The sequence below is a fragment of the Anser anser genome (assembly GCF_964211835.1).
Source record: "Anser anser genome assembly, chromosome: Z".
NCBI classification, from domain to species: domain Eukaryota; kingdom Metazoa; phylum Chordata; class Aves; order Anseriformes; family Anatidae; genus Anser; species Anser anser.
In genome coordinates, this window is record NC_139723.1 from 76,938,198 (window position 1) to 76,960,338 (window position 22,141).

The window sequence follows — 22,141 nt, forward strand, 5'->3', positions numbered from 1 at the left end:
AGCAGTTTTTCAGACACCTTCACGTGAGCATTTGCCACACAAAGCGCTTGTCAGTGAGGGTGCTTTTGCACCGTCTTCATCACGGTGCTCACTGATCCATGCTGCTTTGCTCCTCCCAGTACCGAGAGGCTGGTGGCTGTGGGTGTTGGGAGGGGATGGCTGTGTCTGAGGGCAAGGGTTTCGTGCACGTGCCTGCTGTTTCACGTCTGGTGAGGGCGGGAGGTCCCTGCTGGAGGGATTTCTTTGCAGGGAGCCCTTTGATCATAACCGCTTTGTGGAGGAGCAAAACCCTGGCATCGTGTTGCATGTCTTGTGTGCAGGAGTTTCCCTCTGTCAGCTGAGTTTTCTCAAGGAGAGACTTGCCTGTTTTCTTATGCGTTTATTTATGCCTGTGATTTCATGGCCTGTGTGGGTACACGCTGCTCCCTACTTGGGGGAGCTGCTGGAAGAGACGTGCAAACCAGGACTTTGGCTTTAGTCTCCCTCCTCTCATGCTCTCTCTTATTCCCTGTTTACTTTACCCAGTGCTAGCAAAGCCAATAACCAATGCTTTTTGCCAGCTGCTGCATTGCCACCACTGGATGATTCTGCGACTTGCTGCCAGCCCTAAAATTCCACGGGTGCCGTGCCTGGAGGTGGGAGGATTTGTTTCCTCCTCTCCAGGGAGGAAGCACAAGCCAAAGGCCAGTCCTTGTGTAGGATGCCCACTGGCAAGGTAAATGCTGCAGCAATCTCCTAAATCCCCCTTTACTTCTCACCTAGAAGTTGAGTTACTGGGTGCAACATTAAGAAGGGAACCCATCGCTTGCGTCGCATGGTGCCTGTTGACAGTGAAACGGCAGAAGCAGGTTGATATCCATCCCTGCTGGAAACATTCACAGCGAGGTTTCATTCCAGAAAAAAAAAAAAAAAGTGTTTGGGCTGTTCTGTAAACGAAAGCTGAGCTGTTCCATAACCTTGGGTTTGGCTATGCCAGGGAAAGGTGCAGCGGTTTGGGGGAGGCCTTTTCCACCCCCCGCGCTGCAGAGTGCTCTGCGGGTCAGGTATGGTCCAGGAATGCAATGGTAATCCTCCTTTGGATAGGGGAGACCATTTAGCTTGCAGGGTGACATCGGAATTATTACTCCTTTCACGGGAGAGAGATTATGGCCATGTGGTTTTCCTTTCAAATTTAGGTTTTGGTTTCCATTTACAAGCGGCTCTTGTAAACAGAGCCTCTCTGCTTCGTTTTTGCTAAGAGGCTTCTTGTCATAACACTTGGAGGGCTGCTTTATCTTCCTCCCCACCAGCCCAGGTAGCTGGGCAGGCTGAGAGCAAGCTGCTCTTGCTCGACAATCCCATCTGCAGCAATGGCTTGGAAGTAAATCAAAGCAGAGCCTGTAGCCGTGGGCCACTGGCGTTCGGCTGATAGCAATTTCTAAGAGGCTGAAACTTAGCACGAGTTTATACGAAATGTTAGCAGGCAGGTGCTGGGTGCTGGCCAGGTGGCGTTCAGCTGAGGATGAGGATGGGGTGCCCAGGCTGTGCCCTGCTCTTTGGGCACCCCCCTCTGTGCTATGGGGCTGCTGGCTCCAAGCAGCTCAGCGCTGGGGGAATCAGGTCGCGGCCGGGAGGGAGCAGCTCCGTGGTGTCACCCCATGAGGGCCGTCCCGCTTTTGCAAGACAGTGCCATCCGTTCTTAGGTCCTTTGGGAATGCTAGGGAAAATAAAGTCAGGCAGAGGCTCGGGAGCCATGTGCGGTCATGCAGGAGGGAGATGCCGAATTTCCGTGCAGAACAAGACCTGCCTTTTCAGCTCTTCCTGCGTGTTCTCCCTTGCTTTCAATTCAACACCAAAATTCAGCGTCGCCTTTGCTTTTACTCCCCCTGTGACCTTTCTTTGGGGATCTCATACCAGACCCTCTCTCCTTGCTGTCCTTTCCCTCTTCTGGCCTGCAGGGACAAATCCGTGCAGGGGGCAGCAGATGGGACCGTCCAGCACATGCTGCTCAGTGCAAATTCGGAGCTCTCCCTCTGTGTCCAATGCACATTGGCTCACCCAGGCTCTGCGGACGGTGGGGTCTGGATGTGTTTCCTCATCTATTTAGGAAGCCCAGCTATCTGAACGCCCTGCCGAATCCAGGGCAGGCGAGTCTCTGGGGCATCGTGCGTGCAGCGCAGTCCAGCACCGCAGAGGTTTGTTTTTCAGCCGCTCTGTTGATCCTTTTGTGTTATATAAGGGTTTTGGCCACCTCTGCGTGTTTTCGTGTGAAATGGTGCCATTCTCTCAGCTTCGCTTTCTGGATTAGATGTGCCTACATCAAAATGTGCTCGCTGAGCGAGAAGCCATTAGCGTTTCCAGAGATGATCCTCAGTGCATTGCTGACTGATGCATTTGTTCTCTCCTCCTGTGCTTCCAAGTAGCAAAGAATGTATAAGTAAATAATGATTTGGGGAGAAATCGGTAATGGAAAAAATAACTTGAACAAGATTTGATAAAAATGCTCTGTTTTGATTCAAACTCACGGGTTACAAGCATTTCCTGCAGGCCAGTGGGAACTGGAAAACTGTCTTTGTGGGACTTTGAAATCTTAGAAATTTCAAAAGTGAGACCATCTCTGTGCCTGTTACAAAACATCCAACAGCAGTCAAGTTATATCTGAGAAAGCAGCTATTTTAGGTAGTGCAAGCAGCAGAACAAAACCCAGCCTCTCTCTTACAGAAGGGCCAGAGCAAGAGTATAATGTTTGTTAACCTGCCATTGCTTTCAGCAGGTTAATAGGTTCTCAGCTTGTGGATTTTAAATCTGTAGGGGGGTTGCTGTGATCTTTTAACAAGCCATGTTAACGAGAGGAGATTAACCCCTGTTGTTAGGAGTTGAGCTAAATCTGGGGTGAAGGCATTAAACTGAAACAAAAATCTGTGCTGCTGGAAAAGTCCACGAGTAACTCCCTAGTTGGCAAAATTGTCCATTGTGCTCAGATCTAAAACAGACCTGCTCTTCTCTGTCTTTTCCGTGAGATGCTTTCCCCTTGCTGGCTGAATGATGGGCCAAACCCAGCAGTGGTGGGATACCCAGCATCCCATGTTTTGGTTTTCATCCGAATCTCTGGTTCTTCCCAGCTGGGGACACTGTGGGCATTGCTGGCACTTTTCAGGGCTCAGAGCCTGAACTGGGAAAAAATAAATAAAAATCAAGGAGTGCAATTTAGGTTTCCCCCAAAACACCTGTGCTTGGGGGTTCGGAATCTCCTTTGTGCCTTCCAGAAGCAGTCACTTCTGATTCAGAAACACTGCTTCTCAACGAGGAACTGAAACGCTTTGACACAGGTTCTTTTCATCTTTTTTTCCTTATAATCAGTCATTTCCTGAAACAGTACTATTGTTAGTTATTCCCCCATACATAGCTAAGTGTTTTTCACAAAAAAAAAAAAAAAAAGAAAAGAAAAAAAGAAATTCCCGAGCTCAAAGCCCGGTTGCCCTCGAGGCCGGAGGAAGAGTCACGAGGTTGACTGCGGCTGGGAGATGCGCTCGCAGATCAGCTGGGTCCAGCCTGGTGCTCCCAGGCTGCTCGGTCGGTCACGCTTAATTGCTAATTAGCTACCTCCAGCCCTTTCCCTGGGAATTATGATAATGAACATAAAGAACTGTTTATTCTAAATGAGACTTCCTGAGGGTAACAGCCTCCTCGGTGGCTGGAGAAATGGAAAGCAAGCCCGAGGAAACACCAGGGCGCTGTGTGGTTTTTGGCAACAGATGATAAACATTTCTTTGTGGATGGAGCAGAGCATGTAATTTACTGCCCAGCTCTAACAAGAGCTGTCTTGACCATTTTGCTCTTCTTTGCCATCGCTGTCAAAACGCGACAGCTAAATCTCCTCAGAAACTGTGCAGTTGGTGTTTTTGTAGGTAGCAGCATAAAACTTACCGGGCTTTATCTGTAGAAAATGCATTCATCATTTTTATAAGATCTCAGCTATTCCCTGAATGGCTTCGTTGCTCGTGGAGGGGCAGGCATCCCCTGCCCATCCTTCTGTAGAGGAGCACGGTGGTGGGATCAGGTAGCACCCCGACAGCCCTGAGGATGTGTTCCAGGGCAGGAGGTTTCTGTCGGACTCCCTGCTAGCTTTGCATTGCACAGGTAAAAGAAGATAGTCTAAAGCCACAGGGCTTGCTCATAAAGCACAATCACCAGTCACTTTTTATCAGTCCCCAGCAGCTTTTACTTCCAAGACCATCGTTGGACAAGAACTGGTCACGGTCACCACTTAACTGCTTTTTGGTGACATCCCACAGGGGATAGAAGTCCTCTTGTCCCTATTTCACCCCCAAAGCCATAGGACATGGAGAATGCATCAACACAGAGCAAGGCCAAGCAGTGCCTGAGCAGAGCTGCAGGCAGTTGTCCCGCTGCCAGGCCCACACCAGAACACCCCACAGTAGCTCAGGTGTCTTTGAATTAGCTGGAAAAAACACAGGGGAAGAACGTCATCCCCGAGAGCTTCAAGGAGCACTGAAAGGAATTAGGTGCGCTGGCAATGGTGATCAATATAAAGCACTGCTGCACACAGCAGTGACCTTATAAACGTGCAAAAGGTTCAGCACTTGCAAATTAAGAAAAGCCGGTGGTAACGCATGCATACATAATTGTCACTGGACTTTTGTGGTTCTCTATTATGATTCAGCCTTTAATTACATGATTGCAGTCTGCATTTTTTTTTCTGGCTTTGCTTCTGGAAAGGTTTCCTGCGTGGTCCAAAAGCAGTGAAGTTTTGACGTTGCAACATCATCCTGGTTTACAAAACACTTTAATCCACAGGGAGGGTCTCAGGAGATACCCAGCTGAGGGGGTGGCTGCCCTTGTCTGCGGCTCTGCAAACAGAGCACCCCTCTACAAGCTCCCCCGAGGCTGACCCTCCTCCCCAGGAGCTCTTGGCTCACCACGCTTGGCTGTCAAACCCCCAGATCACCCCCATCCTGCCATGCTGGGTGATGCAGTTGTGTGTGGGGATGCTCTGGTCGTCTCCCTCAAGGACGGGCCTCGACAGTGTCTCTCCACCGTGTCCCACCCCATTGCAGGAGGAGGGCAGCAGGCTGTGGCTGGAGAACGTGAGCAAGAATGCAGATTTCTGTGGGTCATTGTGGTGCAGATCCTCCCCCTTCCGTGTCCTTCGATTTCCCTCCCTGTGCACAGCAGGGAAGTGGTGACATAGACAAAAAAAAAAAAAAAAATGGGATAACCCTGCTGAACCCACTTGGCAGAAGTGTCTGTCCCTCTCCTTTGAGTACAGAGGTATCTGTGCACAACCAGCCCCTTGCCACGCACACTAGTGTGGTGAATTCAAGATGAATTTCACCTTCTTCACAGAAAATCATGTGTATGTATAGCAAAGGATGAGATGGCATTGATTATCCTGCACTCACAATATGCTGATGTGGGAGACTGTCCTGGTCCATGCATATCTGCCCTCCCGTGCCCTGTCTTAGCTCAGGTTTGAAAATGCATAGGGGTTGGGGGTTGTTGTTTTGGCCAAGGTCTGCATAAAGACTTGGGATTCAGGTCCTTGCCAGGGATGCTTTGTTGTCAGTCTAGTAAAAATATTTTTCTGCTCTGAAAGCTATAAAGTTGTGCTCGTTTGGTAGTAAATCTAAGGACTTATATAAATGAGAAGTCTGGGAAACCTAAGTAAGGGACTGTCAGTTTTCTTGGACATCTCCTGATGTTAAACATAGCTTCTATTTGCAAACCTCATGCTATAGTGGTTAACATCATGGAAGTAAAAACATATTATTACTGCTACCAGTAATAATTAGGAGTGTGGAGAGGTCCAGAAATCCCAGTCAGATTAAAAAACATGTAATACTACACATTTCTAAATGAAGGTGTAGGTTTTATTTCAAGGGAAACCGTGGGGTTTTGTGCCAGAAAACACCATGGGAGTTCTCAGCAGAAGCCACAAATTCAATGTGTAAGCAGGAGAGAGGGGGGTTGTTTCACGTTTACAACCCCCCTGCACATGATGATTGCTGCTGAACGCCAGGGCTGTGGATTTTGCTGGATCCTTCAAAGAATGAATAGAAACGTAAGCTTGGGGTGACCTCCTGCTGTTGCTTTGTATCTCTGGAACTCAGTTTGTTTTGGTGCATCACAAAATAATAACTGAGGGCTGCATGTTTCTCTGCTGTGCATAATGCAATCTGCAAAATTCATCTGTGATGAAGTATTCTGTGTTGTAATATCCTACCTTACCTTTCATCGGATTTTTATTAGTACAATCCAGGAGATTCATCCACAGAAGTGTCTGTGTGGGCAACAATAAAAAGCCCAAGATAAATTTATTCTGAGTTACTATCTGCAGTGATAGATAATAGATAGTAGATTTCTGTTAGTGTTGTGATTCATTTAAATAAAAACCATATGCCTGGAGTCAGAGCCTTGGAGATAAGTCAGACATCTGGCTGAGATTCCATGTTTAGGAATGTAAATGATGCAGATGGTGAGAATGCAATACACACTGTGCCCATCAGGTTGTAACAGTGATGAACAAGCACTTCATTAGGTGGAAAAGGGGGGGAAAACCCAAACGAAGAGGTGCAATTTCTTGAGGAATGTGGTGATATTCATTTCAGTTTGGAGTATGAGGCCCTCCGTGTATATGTCTGGGGGAGTCTGCTTTACACCACAAACCTTTATTCCAAATATATTAGCGTGCCAGATATAATATAACACTTTCAAACAACTTTGCGGAATCAGATTGATATCTCAGGCTGTAAAAATGTTGAGTGCTTTGGGAATAAAATGTCTTCCTTTGAGTGCTTTGGGAATAAAAACCAACTTGTGAACAGGGTAGGAAACAGAACAAATTGTTTCTCTTACTCTTCATAAAACGTTACCTCCATATAAGTGTATTTACTGGTGTGAACTGTGGAGTGGATCAAAGATATCACACAGGTATCAGATGGAGATAAATCGGTGGGAATTTAGCAGCAGTACCAATCGATGCAAATTGTGTGTTCTGAGAGGAAGAGGAGTCTTGCAGTGCTAACACCATCTTTGCTGATACTGTTTTAGCCTCAGATGTATATTTAACATTGTCTCCGAAGGGTAGCACAAACTCAATGCTGATGTGTTCACATGAGGTGTCACTTTTTGGAGACAACGTGTTTTTAGGGAGAGCTATTAACTCAGGGAGAGCCGAAGTGACTGTTGCCAAGGTCACACTGGTCAGGACAAGCCAGACAGAAAAAAGTACACTGCTACTCCCTTATCTTCTAGAATTCCTTAGCAGTCAGTCTACATTACACTTATTAAAGTAAAGCATCAAGCTGAAAATGTCTGAAAGTTTAGTAATGGTGGTCACAGTGTGAAACATGTCAGAAGACCATGAATTAATAGAAATAAATCACCCAAACTTTACCCAGTTGCTTGTTTTAGATGAAGGTGATGACTCTTGTCTATCATCAGGGTTGTGATTCATCCTGGGCAGTCCATAAGTGTAGCATCTGCCACTGCTTGTGAGCAGTGACTCTGCCAAGGCCACAGCCATAGTTTTCTTGCTGCAAAAATCTCTTAGTGCTGTCACTTGTTTCATTTGGAAAAGAGATTTCAAGAGCCTGAGCTATTTGATACTTCCCCCGTAATTAATCTCAGATAAAGAAGTCTTTAATACCATAGTTGACCATAGGTTGTTGCCAATGCAGTTGAGGTGGCCAAGGCAGATGAGACGTGTTGAGGTGTGTGGCAGCCTGGGAAGCTCCTCATGAAATCAGGACGTACCTACAGCATGCATAGCAAGCTGGATGAGTACTCGCCTATCCATGCACCCAGTGGTGCTTGGACCTCCTGAGGAGAGGGGCATGGCTGGAGATGTCCTATAGCCTTTGTGCTAGTAACCTCAAGTTTGTCAGGTTTATTGGCAGACGTCAGGGTAGTGAGACATTCACACCATAACGCCTCAGCTGCACTCACGGTAGTGGTTTTGTCCACGTGCACCACATTTAGCCTACCAAAAAAAAAAAAAAAAAAACAACAACAAAAAAAAAAACTGTCCTTGTGTCAACGTGCTGAAAGCCCAGGGGAGAGCTATGGCGAGTGCTGGGCTCCCACAAGGAGACATGCATAGGGCTGGCAGCAAGCGTGTCTTAAAGCTGACACCCAGCGGTATGCTTACCTTCGTCATGGCTCACAGAAATAAGGCAGACAGAGCCAAAACCAATATCCAGAAGAAAACAAACATTTGTGTGTGAGCTGAAAAGATCCTGCAATGGATGAAACCACTGAGTGCCACAATTGGGTTGTTAAGGAGGTTAACGCACAATGATGGGTTAAATTGGTCAGGAACTCTCATCCTGATCTTGCTCTGGTTGCACATATTTATTTATTTATTTATTTATTTATTTATTCCCTTCTGAGTCCAAATTCTGAGCCTGTATGTACGCTTCAAATGCCAGAGTCCCTCCAGTGATCTCAGCACTTTTTTGCCTGGGACTGGAATTGATCCATCAGCTCCAGCAGATTCAGCCCTGGCTTGCACTTGTTTAAGACAGGGAGGATTAGTACAAATTAGACATGCCTGCAGGCACTATTATCTGAAAACATGACTATATTTCAATGGTGATACCCAATTAGCACAAGTCTAATTACACAATATGGCAAGACAACAACAACAACAAAAGGTTTTTTGTTTTTGCACCAATAAAACCAAAATGACAGCTAGAAGCATTGCTTGCTACTTTGCAAAGGCCTCAACAGAATACTAAGATTATACAAATTGTAGGAGAAAGCCATGCTCTACTTCTTTACATGTAAATACGTATTTCTTAATAGGTGAAGTGAGACTAAAGCTTATCAAGCAATAAAAAAAATGTTTTCCAGGTGAAGCAAATGCGTTTGGTACCAGCTGTACTATGGGCCAAGTTCTTGTGCCTTGTTTTTTCTGACTAAGGGGCTAACCCAGCTAAAGCTGCCTTTTTCTTCCCAGGCTGCACAAGCTTGCCAACATCACAGACCCTGACTGTGCAATTTTCCTTTCACAGGGAAGGTCTGTTTTAGATGAGCAATGGATTTGATATTTTTAAAGATGGGAGGGATGGGGTTTGCTTGTTGTTTTCCAGCATCAAGTGTGAGAAGTTATGCAAGCTTCTTCCCAGAAGTCAGCACACTCGAGACCCCCCCCATGCTTTCATCAGAAGTAATCCCCACCAGCACAAGACATTTTCACTGGCTGGCTGAAGAAAGGCCAGGTTTGGGTTTGTGACCTCCCCTCTTTGTCTCCCAGAGGTGTTTTTTTTTTCAACTTCAGGTCTCTGTTCCAGCAGCAAGGGCTGTCGCACTGCAGCTCCACTCTTCCTTGGGCTCATTCCACCCATTTGCTCTGCATGTTCCATAACTGGCCATAGAAAAGTGCCTCTTGCTCCCATCTCAGGCCATCCAGGCATCACACATGGAAGCAGAGCCCATCCCCATTTTGGGGGCAGTGGATCAGAGAGAAGGCTGCAACTGGAGCATGGTTTCAGCATGGCTGCATAGTTGCAACCTGCTGAGCATGCAAACAGCAAGCAGGCAGAGCGGGTGGCTGCACCCTCAAGCACCAGAGTGCGAATGGATTTGATAGTGTTTCATCACAAAAACCTTGGGTTCAACATCAGTAGGTTATTCGGGGGTAAAATCATCTTCCAGTGTCAGGATGGGGAATGCAAGGGGAGAAGCAGAAGCTGGTGTCAATGCAGTTAAATTAGGCAAGTAGACTCTCCACTGGGCTTGGGCTGCGGTTTGCTTGGTTAGGACGCGGCGCGGTTGCTCATGCAATTAGTATGTGGCTGATGGGCAATTGACACCGTGTTCAGGCTCCATCTGGTTTGCAAGCTGAGCCATGTGTGGGACACTGCGCTGTGAACAAGTTTCTGGAAACTTTGCATTTATTTTTAAAAATGGCCTCATGCCACCCACTTGCCCACGAATTAAAGAAGAGCAGGATGCACTGTCATTTGGAGGGTACAGCAGGCCTGGTGCGCTCCGTGCTTTGGACCCTGCAGCCCCTTTGTTGGCAGGAAGAAGTGCCAGATTGCATTCCTAAGCCTGCCATTTCTAACGGAGGAGCTAACCAAACTGCCACATCAAAAACGCTGCTTCGTGAACTTTCCATCATCCACGGACTGCAGGATCTGAGCTCTCCAGGCGGGGAGACCAGCGCCGACCCCGGCACCGCGTCCCAGCGGCAGCCACAGCAGATACCAAGCGTTCTCGTGACACCATATAAATAACAGCTCGCTCCAGTAATGCTTGTCTGCTTAGCAAATTGTTTCAGGATTTACTCCATCCACGCTCCCCTGCAAAAAATAACCTGCAGATGTGTGCCTCTAAAAATAATTCTTGGCGCTGGGGCCGCGGTGCAGCATCACTGCATAATTCAGCAAACTTTCATGCTGTATCCTTTTAGAAACAAATCTTTTCTGTGTGCTGGAAGCGGTTCATGGAGACAGATTCTGCCCTAACGGAGACTGCTCTGTATACATAGAGTATTTTGCTATCATATCTGTGGACAATAGACATGGATCTGGCTTGTGAACATGTTATGTTAAGAATTATTTCTTTCCTTGTCCAATTCATTAAGTCTGTATACTTAATAAGCAGTTTCAGCTTTTACAGGGTCTTCTCTGGGAACAATAAAAGAGAGGGGAAAAGGAGAGAAACATCTGGATCAGTAAAACGCTCTTGAAATAATATCTTTTTTAGTGTCTTTGTAGAGATTTCCAAAGCCTTACATTAAGAAGTTAATTCCATTGCTGCTATTGATGTTGAAAATATATTAGAAGCACAATTTTGACTTGGTCTTATTGCTTAGATAGCGATCAGAGTTGGCCAGCTCTTTTGTTTGAAATTATTGTCATGACAAATAGCTTTGTATTTCATTCAAGATTTACTGCTTTTTTTTTTTCAGTTTTTCTCCTTTTAAAATTTTATGGTGAAAATGGAGGGAAAGGGGGGAAGAAAACAATGAGAGGAGACCAAAGCTGCAATTGCATTGCAATTTAGCAAATCACTTCCTTCCTTCCTTCCTTCCTTCCTTCCTTCCTTCCTTCCTTCCTTCCTTCCTTCCTTCCTTCCTTCCTTCCTTCCGTCCGTCCTTCCGTCCTTCCGTCCTTCCGTCCTTCCGTCCTTCCGTCCTTCCGTCCTTCCATCCTTCTGTCCTTCTGTCCTTCCTTCCATTTGTTTTCCAATTATCTAATCTGTTTTAAATATATATATTTATTAGCAGATATAATAAATGTCTGCTAGTGATACTCTTTGGTTTGGTTGCCTACAGTTTTGCACGCTTACCAGCAAACAGAGCTCAGATGCTCAGGGGCTGGAGCAGATTGTGCTAGAGAGGAGCCCCTGGGAGCTGCAGAGGCTCCATCTGGAAAAAAGGGAGCTCTGGGGTGAATTTAATTGGCATGTCCAGCTACCTAATGAAGAGCTAATGAAGAGAAGACAAAGCCAGACCTTTATCAGAGGTGCACAGCTAAAGGACGTGAGACAAGCACTGCGGGTGCAGCAAGGGACATTTTAAGTCAATATAAAGGAGGAAAATACACAGTGAGTGGTTAGGCACTGGAAGAGAGTCCCAGAGAAGTGGGACAATCTCCATGTAAGAAGACGTTCAGAGCGCATCTGGATGAGTCTCTGAGCTGCTCGCTCTGCTGCCAGACGCACTTGGATCGGATGATTTCCAAAGGGCCCTTGCAACCAAAATTATGTTGTAAATCTGTTATTCCAAAATTATGTATTGTTTTGTTTGGTTGTTGTTTGTTTGTTGGTTGGTTTTGATTTGTTTTGTTTGTTTGTTTGTTTTCCTATGATTTCTATCTGCTGATTATAGGATGGCTGAAGACTTGACTTGAAAAATCCCCATGGCTGCACTGAAGCAGGGTCATGCCCTGTGACTCCAAGCCAGAACTGGAAGGATAAAAATCCTTTAGTATAAGTGGCTGTTAAGCACTCTTGTGTGATTCATAATACATAAAATTAGATGGCTATGCTTTTTGCACTCTTATAAGGCACATGCTTTAAAGATAGGAGCCATTTAATACCCTTCATCTGTAGATGGGATAGACAATGTCCAGGAAATGCCTTGCAACCTTTTTCTTGCATGGAAATAGCAAGGTGGTGGCTAATTACTGTGATTTCCTTTTAAAAGTGTTTATTGTTGAGGAGGCGAGACAGGCTTTTGGATCGCAGCCATTTGATTCATCAGCTTTTTGGCTTTGATGAAAGCAGAGAAGTGGAATTTTATTGCCCCTTAACTTTCAGGCATTGAGGTTATCAGAGGAAAAGCTCCCAATGCAGTGTGATGGTGATACAGGCTTGAATGTATCTCAGATATCAGACTGGAGAAAATTTGCCCATGAGGTTTTGGACCAGAACAAGTGATGCATGGGAACCAGAGGGGTGGCATCCCGTCTCAGAGCCTCTGCAACGCCATGCCTTTCCCTGCTGGATACAATACTTTTGTTGGGGAATACGTGGAGGAGTTTTTACCTCCCAGTTGTGCTTTTATCTGCTTCTGTTTTTTGCTCATCTGCAGTGCTGCCAGTATCAGTGGGTGGTTTCAGAGCACCATGACCAGCGGTGATGTGCTCTTTGTTCAGTTTTGCTTTCATCACCAGGAGGATGAAAGGGAACGACAACTGAGCATTGGGTGAAATGTTGGGTTTGGTTCTCCTGTGCACCATGAAGAAGCCAATAGTGCGAGTCAGGGACAGGCTTGTGCAATGTCGTCTTGTTCAAATGGCCCTGTCCATTCTGTTGGACAGAAACACAAGACATCTGTCTTGCTGAGGTGACTCTTAGTTTCTTTGTTTTTCCCCGTGATCTGGGACGAGCCCACCTCACCTTCCACTCCTGCATGGTGAGAGCTGTCATTTCTGTATGAGGTATCCACACCAGAGAGGCAGAGATGGCATCCAAACATGGCCATCATCTTCACACCCACACTCTGTTGGCATCATCTCAACATTGTGGGTACCCAGTGTAGAGAACGAGATGTTCGGAGCTGCGTCTTAAATTATTTTCCATGGTATTTGACTTTCCTAAAAGCTGATGGCTTTGTGTCTGGCTCTTCCCAGTTCCAGACTCTTTAAATCACAGGATGAAATTATTTGCTCGCTTTCTTTACAGAGCTGGATTTCAGAAACGATCACAGATCTTCTTTTTATGATTGAAATCAAATTACTGTTTCTAAGATACATATTTTTAATGCTTCATATGAAAAGCCTGGGTTATATCTGTGTTTGTCTGTGGGTATAGGTGGATCTATGGGGGAGCAGACTTCAGTCAAATCCTGGACCCACCAAAATCAGAAAGAGGTTAGCATCTGTCTGCAGCAACAAATGTCATCCAGAATTGGTTAACTTTATACCACGAGTGATTGTCTACAAATGTTCTTCATAAGAGTGATATTATAGCCCACCCTCAGAGCTGAGCACGTGCCTAAGCATTATCCTGAATCTTGGTCGATGAGCCCGTTTCCCACCTGGTTCGTGTTTGTGGCAAAGCTGCCAGGGATTTCTGCAGAATCAGGATCAGGCCCTTCGGCAGCAGCTCACCCCTGAGTGAACGTAGACCTAGTTACTAGCTTGTCTCCAGAGGTTGGTTGGGATTTATGTCCTGTTTGGAGACCTAGCTTTAGAAATCTTCTTCCTTGCATAGTTTCTACGATGAGCTTTTCTGTGTGTGCGTGTGTAGAAGGCGCTTGCCTTCCATTGTTTATCAAAAGGAGTTTATTAGGCATTGCTTATGCAGCGTTTTCATGATCCCGTTGATGAAAGATGCTATATAAACGAGGCTGGGTTGGACTGCACTCAGCCAGGCTGAGCGCCTGCCAGCAATTTATTGCTGTTTGACTCCAGTGACAGAGCAAGAGCCCAGCAGCCAGCCAGCGCAGCTCCTGCGGCACGGCGCTGGCTCTGCCTTCCTTTCTGAAGGAAATTCTCTCTCTCTGTCTATCTCACATGGATATTTGGTCGGGAATTGGAGCCACAGAATGAAGAGCCATGGAAGCTTAAAAATCTGAGGGGCAGGACAGATGTGCTGCGATGCATCCTGTACTCTGGCTCACCTTTGTGCAGATCCATCACTGAGCGTGTGCCGTCAGTGGGACACGCTATTTATGGACCTGGAAGGAAATTTGGCCAACAGTCCTCTGGTTGGAAGTCAGAGGTGATGGAAAAAAAAAAAAAAAGCCTTTGTGCTTGCTTTTTTTTTTTTTTCCTTTATATCTCAAAGCAGTGAGTTACTGTAAAACACAGAGCCAAATTTTAGATTGTTTTAATCAAGGTGTAGAAAACTATGTGTTTTTATAAATTCAAACATATTAATGAGGATGCATTGTACTTTTCCAGTTCACTTGATTATGCAGCAAATGCAAACAGTGCCATCTTTTTATAAAATTCTTTTTTTTTTCTTCCCATCAAATTTCACACCTGTCAAACATCAGTTTGATTCTGTAAAATCCATGCCAACTTCACCTGAGAAACCAAACAAAATCATTTTCTTGGTAGAATGCCAGAAAATAAAAGAAATTTTTAAGAAAAGAGAGCAAGACAAAGCTGACAGCATGTATATAAAGCTGAGTCTAAGCAGATGAGAAACATCAAAAGTCTTTTATTTAATCATTCTGCTATTTTTGACGTGCTGTGTAGCGATAAACCACATGAACATTCCCTTGCATTAGGGGAACAAAAAAAAAAGAAAAAAGAGAGAAAGAAAAATCCAAGACAGAAGAGAACAAATCACTATGTGATTTTGAGGATGATGTTCACATGCATGTAAAATATCCACCAAATGGCTTTTCCAGCAGCTGTAGGGTAATTGCTGGTTGCCAGCAGTGCTGGCTGGTCCATGCTGTGCGTTGTTCAGTGCTTAGGTCAGGGGTTTGTGGCACCAAGGTGCTGGTTCAGCAACACTCGGCAATGTTAGTCCTGTCCCTGGGGCACAGCATTATGACTTCCACCAAAATTTGAAGCCTCAGTCCACTGGTTTGAAGTGGAATCCCCAACGCAACCTTTTTCTTTTGAGACAAATTGGAAGGAAGGTTTGCAGGAGACATCTCCTAAGTCTGTATTCTGCCCAGAAGAGCCCCAAATGCTTGTTGGTTTGTTTTTTTGTTGTTTTGTTTTGGTTTTTTTTTTTTGCTCCTTCCCTCTCTGGTGAGCAGAAGCTCACGAGCAGTGCTCTTCTTGTGGGGCTGCCTGCAGAGTTTTCGTATCCCTACCCTTTCTCCTGCATCCCCAAAGTCCTAAAATAGCCCAAATGCAGTGATCTCTGGGGACTGCTGATCTGCTGACACCATGGAGATGTGTTCAGGGAGGGGGTCTGCCAGCCCAGACTTGGTTTGGACACCTCCTGGCACAAAATTTACTTAACAAAAGCACCAACCCCAGCATAATGCTCTGTGACGGGGGGACAGAGGCCCAGGGACTGCCACAAGAAGGACGTAGGACAGACCGTTTTGGTGGTTAAACTCCCCAAAGCTGTGATGTTTTGCTTTTTGTGCAGTCTCGGGTTTCACGCAGCCTCTCCAAGCCCCACTGATACCCCCCTGGTGGTGCAGGGTTTCTTGCACCTCTTCAAGTCTTTTTTTCTCCTTGATAGAGGAACGTGCTCCACGCGTTCACACATGGCATGCTCTGCAGGGGCTGCAAATCACCCTATCACCATAAAACTCCCCCTGACCATCAAAAAGATGACATGAAACAGGACTTGGAGCAGCTGGGAGAGGAGTCTGTTAACAATACCTTACAACAAGGAGCAGCCGAGGAGCATGTCTGAGAGCATCCGAGAGCATCAGCCAGAGCCTCCTTGGGCAAGGCCTGGCACGGTTCCCCAGAGCAGTTCAGCGTTTGCCAGAGGAGGAGCTGGTCCCTGGCTTCTGCTCACGGCAGAGGAGCTCAGGAATTGTGAATCTGATCAAAGACTTCCCAAAAGCAGTAACTGGAATGAGACTTCATTTCTAGTATCTGTCTTAATAACCAGATCTGAGCAAAAAAATAAAAGCAGATAGCAGGACTGTGGGGTTGTTGTTTTTGTTGTTGTTGTTGTTTTTTAAGAAAAAGAAAACAGTAATATATGAGTAAAGTTATTTGACTGAGGAAGCTGATGAGAAACATGACTTACACTCAGGCAGTTACTGAAAATCTGACCTTCAGAAAAAACAAGTGGCTGCAGTGATTTACTGTCAGAGGTCTGAGCTCCAGCATTGCTGGTGCAAGTGGGTCTCTGTGGCTGTTCGGTCAGATCCTGCTTTATTCAGTCAGTTAAGAGAAAGAAAGCAGTGCACATATATCTACTGTGGTCCTAGGTGCTGCTGCACCTGGTAGGCAATGCAAAACCTTCACCGTACGCTGTGTTATTCACTCACAGCTGGGACGGTGACTGGAAGGGCTAGAGCTGGCCTTGACCCTTGTGTCACACCCAGGGTGAACATAAATCATCTCTTTACAAAACCGTGAAACAGGACTAAGTCTGGAAATCATGGCAAAGTGTATGCTGAGCGAGCGTCTGCAGCGAGGCCATCCTCTCTTACTCAAGATTTCGGTATGCATCCCACGGAAAGGCAAATAAAAATAAAGCGTGTTGCTTCAGTTTTACACCATCTTGCAATAAATCTGCTCTCTGTGTGTAAATTACGACAAAACTGCATGTAACTACTGAGCTACTACTGCCTAAATGCAACTGCACTGCAGATGGGCTTTGTCTGTGCGTGTTTTGGCAGACAGACCTGGCCCACATTTGAATTTTACATAGAATATGAAAAAAATATATATATATATTTTTTTAAGGTACCTTCTTGGCTTGCTTGGACAGCTGACCATTTTTGGAGGTTAATTGCTGTATTTTCTATTTGCATTTTGGCTGCGCTGTGTATTTCTGAAAGTCAGGATGATCAAAGAGGAACACCAGGCAGACACAACAAGAAGCCACTCCAACAAAGTCTGCATTGTGCAATTAAACACGGCCGTGCCGCAGCCTTTGCTGACTCAGGACTTCAAGATATGGCCCCAGTTCTTCTGAGTTCACATTATAACATTGTGTCCGTAAAAGTCACATTATTTTTTTTTCTAGCTTTTCCCAATAGGAAATTGGATTTCTGATTAAATATGTTTGTCAGGAGAAGTGTTGGCTTTTCATCAGTTGGCCTGTCTTTGTAACCGCCAGCACCAAATGGAAATATTGTCAGGCAATAAATGATGTTCTCTGGGTTCTGACAGTTGGATGCTGAATATTTTCTGGATTCACTTTTTTAATGAAATATCAAACCCTATGCTGGCACTTGCTTCTCATGGTGCAGGCTTTCTCACGTTTGGTTTGCTTTTTTGACACAGTTCTGAAACATAAGAGATGAAGATAGGAGAGTTTTTTGCAATGACAGCTTGACTGTATTATCATTATTTTCTCATAAGAGTTAAGCAGCTCTTATGGCCCCTAAGCTGCAACTCTTCTGACATTGGTAGGTCAGAAATATTGTGTCAGACAGAATGGATTTGACCTGCCCGACCACCTACTGAGCTGCTGCATCTTCCAGGGAAGACATCTCACTGCACCTCTGCCCGAATTGCTTTTGTCTGGGTGGAGCCACCCCAAAGGTTCCGTGTCGTAAGGAAAAAGTAAGGATAATATTTTATTGTAGTAATTCACTTTCTGTCTTGGCATAGGGATTTCTGTGTCTGCTTTGCTCCTAGGAGACAAATATTTCCTAGAGCGGACTCTCCTGTTTCTGCTTTTGACATCTGTAGCAAGAGACTCCTTGACTTACTATGTTCATTTGAAGCCAATATAAAACATCGGGTTTTTCCTTCCCTGCCCTTCCCTTCACGTTTCCCCTTCCCATTTTTTCGGTCTTTACATGGCCATCATGTATCTTTTACAACATGATTATTGTGATAAAGCTTAGGAGTTGCCCTTTCTGCTGAAGTTAACAAAAACCTGTATAACGCATTGCAAAGCTCCGTTTGTCACCTGCCAAGTCGCTGCCACGTTACTGCCGGCAGACAAAGGTTAATTCTCACTTTAATTCACTATCCCGCTATTATTTGCATTTCCAAGGCACTCCGGCTGTTGCAGGACCCAGAGACCCCCCTGTCTATCTCCCACAGCCCAACTTTCCCAGCTCAGAGCCACCGGTGTCCTGGCTCAGACCCGGAGCTGGGCTGGGGGTGGCGGCAGCCCTGCGCCAGGTGGGAACAATTATGGGAAGGAGTCCTGGCCCGCGCTGCTGATAGCTCCCAGATAAGCTAACTTAATAAAGTCGTGGCTTAATGAAGCCACATTCTTTGCATCTTGCCTTTCGTCCTGCCTGTCTGGGGCGATGCTATCAAGCGGCTACCCGGGGCTTGGGGGGGGCCGTGCCGGTGCATCGCTGTGTGCTGGGCACGGGGAGGGGACACGCAGAAAGGTCAGCTCCCCTCCCAGCCTGTAAGGCAACAGGCCACAAAAGCCTGCCACAGGGTTTTTTATTGGTATCACATGCTTGACCCTAAATCAAAAGTTGCTGGGCCGCTCTCCTATTTCTAGCAGCTGAAGCACCCTCTTAAAAGCTGTAACAGATACATCGGCCAAAAGCTTCTTCTTTTGGAAACCAGACCCAATGTTAATGAATCGATTTAATTTCCCTGTGGATCCAGATTTTAGAGGTTGAGCTTCTTGCCCAGCTGCCTGTTTTTTGGTGTTTGCTGCATGCTCACACGTACGGCTGTGCAGCAACTGTTGAGCTGAAAGTTATTCAGTAGCTAAAATTATCGGTAGGGACCCCCCCCCCCCTTTCCTCTCATTATGTATAACGAGATCGCTGCTGTGCAACATTGATTAGACATGTCAACCTGCAGCTGGATCTCTGAAAATGAGTATTGCTATTAAAATGCCTTTGCTAATGATCAGCTTGTGTGTCCATCATTTTGACAGATTTCTCCTCGGGAATGTGGAAAGCATGCAAGAGTCCCAGGGTTGCAATGTAATGTTTGGGGAAACCAGTACTGGCATATTGTATTTCCTGTGCGTTAACCCTAAAGTGGCAGTTTCCCTGCCAAAATCATGCTGATGGCTGAAGCTTGCTGGTGAGTGTGGACTGCACTAAAAGAGATCCACAACCGTGAGGTGGGAACCAAGTGTCATAGGGAATTGGTTTCTGGAGTGTGAGTCTGAGGGCAGGGCATCCGTCCTCTGTACCACTTCTTTTGGTGTGATTTAAGGCTTTCATCAAGTGGAGAAATCTTCAGGTAGCTGGAGAAAATATTTCCAGGTCTCCTTACCAGTTAATCATGGAAAAATTGAATAAAATTGAATGGGAGGCTCAAAACAAGGAAATAATTTCTCAAGAACATCTCATTCCCTGTGGAATTCATGCCCACAAGATGCCATTGAGGCTAGTGATTTTGTAAAGAGTTGGACGTTTGCTAGGACAGCATGATTTTTCCAGTTGCCTTGCCTAGAGTGAGCCCCTGTTCAAGTCTGCACTTTGGGAAGCTAATTTCATGGCCACAGCTCAGCATGTGGCAGGCTCCTGGGTGCTGCTGCTTTCCCAAAATCACCTGCTGTCCCTCAGGTGCATGGGGACTGACTGCGCGGGGACTTCCCTCCTGCCATGGGGTACAAGGAGCCACGTGCTTGCTCTTTCAGCACGTGTTGTAGGCAGGCAAGATGTGGCAGGGAGGTTTGAATGGGGCAAGCTGTCTGGCTACCAAAAGAATCCAGGAAGACGTAAAACCTTAATTTAGGCACAAGAAAGCCAACCCAAAAGCTGGGCGATTTAAGAGGAGAGGGGTGGCTCTGCAAGGCACCCAAGGGTGAGCCCTTCCCCAGGAGCAGGCTGCGTGCTCTGAGCTTTGCCTGTGCTGCCCAAGCTGCTTCAGGGCTTTTTAGGGGGCTAAGCCTGGAAATCAGGTGGGAGAAGAAAAGAAATGGTGAAAGCTTCTGTTCCCCTCTTCTTTGTTTGGTTCTGGCTGGCACAGCCCCACAGCCCAGCATCTCACGGTGGGGATGCCCTCCTCTCCTCTCCCATCTCCCCTCTCAGGCTGGGCTGTGTCTGCCCCCAGAGAGCAGCTACGGGCAAGCCGTTATCAGCCTCCCCTCTTCTGCAGACAGAAGGAGATGAATGTGCACTTGGAAAGCCTTCGGCGTGGCTCGCAGCGTATGAGCAGCCTCCCCGATGCACCTTTGAACCCATTCCTCCTGCATTTGTTTGTCTTTCAGATAAAACTTCACAGCAGTGTTTGGAGAAAAGTCTAATGAGGGACCACTGTTTGCATAACAAAGCGAGGCTTCCTCTTCAGATGTTCAACCTTCATTAGGCATAATTTATATTCCAGCTAATCTTTGGAAGTGGATAAAATATGAAGCCAAAGTTTGTTTTTACATAGTTTGGAGTAATGCATTGTTTGTTTTAAGTGGTCAGTTGCAACTGACAGTTGATTTATATTCAACATAATGATGATTTGTGATGGCTGAGGATTGTCGCGGGGAGTGTTGTGTCATTGACTGCCATGGCTTTAGCACTCTTCTACGTCAGTTACTGAATTAAAAGATAAGACTGAATGGGTGGTTTCTCAGTATTGCAGATATTTCAGCACAAATCACACAAAACTGTGAATCTGTAAAACATACTTTTTTCTTTTTCCTCCAAAACTCACGTTAACTTGAGCCTCTGCAGTGGGTAGCTCTCAGGGTGATAGGGGACACTGCAGCCTTGCTGCAGTTTGCTGCCTACAAAGCAAACAGGCTGATACATCTGAACACCTACGGGTCATTACAGGCCATTGTGTAAGAAATGAATTAATTTCTCAGCACTTTGACTTTGTTCGTATGTTGAATCTTCACTACGGTTTTTGAATCTTCACTTATACTTCACCTGTGTAAGATATCCTCTTTCACTCCAAATGAAATACCCAATATATTTCACTTATCACCTTCCAGGTTTATTAAAAGATGAGAAATGACTGATAACATTTATCTTGTGTGAACTCCTAGCTGAGGCTTACCCCTTTCTGCAAGTTTACATTGTAATGACAGATGTTTGAAAACACCCTTCAGCATATCATGAAAATTATGACCTGGCTTGTGTATGAAGACAGGGCCAAGGTATGCTGCATCCTTTCAACACATGAAAACAGGGTTTTCAAATGTCTGTGGTCCTCTCTCTGGTTCCCTGAGCAGAGTCGCAGAGCTATCAGACGGCTCATTGATCAAGTGGTGGCTTCCCACTTTATGTTCTTTTATGCTGGGATACCTCCAGCTGCAAAGCTTGGGATCCTGAGCTGGTTTCATTCATCTCATCCATAACAATAGTCTATCCTTGACTGTTTTTAAAGACAGCACCAGCCTTTAGAGAACACATTTATTTATTCATTTATTTATTTTATTGTTTTTCAGGAAAAAATGCTGTAAGGGTTATAAGTTTGTTCTTGGACAGTGCATCCCTGAAGGTATGTGATTTCGCTGTTCTTACCCTTTGAATCCCCGTGCATTTGTCTTTCCCTGTCTGCCCTGTTCTCTGCACTGCTGGTTTGGAAGAGCATCCTGATAAAACCACAGGCTGGGCTGTACCTCATGTATCAGTGGGGGGACTGCTTCCAAGAAATGGTTGGGAAAATAAAAAGAACCAGCGTCTTCCAAGAGTTTCGCTTAGCATGCCAAGCCTTGATCCTCCCCTGAGTACATGTGGCCGCACAGATCTTGTAACCTGACCTGGTGCAAGCACAGGGCTACATGCTGCTCTTGGCTGTGCATGCAGGGGCCGTCCATGTGTCCAGGAGCACACGCTCCCTGGCTACCCCATGGTCTGGCACAGCTGATTTTTGGCTTGGAAGTGCACAGGGTGACTAGGTGGGTCAGTCCTGCCTTTGGTCACCTGTTTCCTGAAGATACCAGCAAAGGGAGAGCATCGCCATAGGGCATCTCTCTTCCACCTCTTCTCCTGGTCGTGGGCACAGCCTCCGTGTCACCAGGGGCACAGGGAGGCCAGAAATTACTTGGGGTAGTTCATGCCATGGTGAAAAGGAAATGTTTCCCTCCTGACAGACTGCCCAGGGGCTTTGCAACTACAATAGCAGGGTTCCAATGCTCAGAGGCACTGATAACATCTGTCTTTTAGGAAAAAGGCTGAGGTCTGCCTGCCTTAACCATGGTGGAG

General features: G+C 46.0%; 1 protein-coding gene across 2 annotated transcripts in view; it reads left to right on the plus strand.

Annotated features, from left to right (window-relative positions):
- The window catches only part of CCBE1 (collagen and calcium binding EGF domains 1), a 95,855-nt gene that overhangs the window by 49,782 nt on the left and 23,932 nt on the right, over positions 1 to 22,141 (plus strand). For both annotated transcript variants that reach the window (XM_083817819.1, XM_083817818.1), the window contains exon 3: positions 21,382 to 21,434. In XM_083817819.1, coding sequence (XP_083673945.1) covers positions 21,382 to 21,434 — 53 coding nt within the window. The remainder of the gene's footprint in view (positions 1 to 21,381; positions 21,435 to 22,141) is intronic.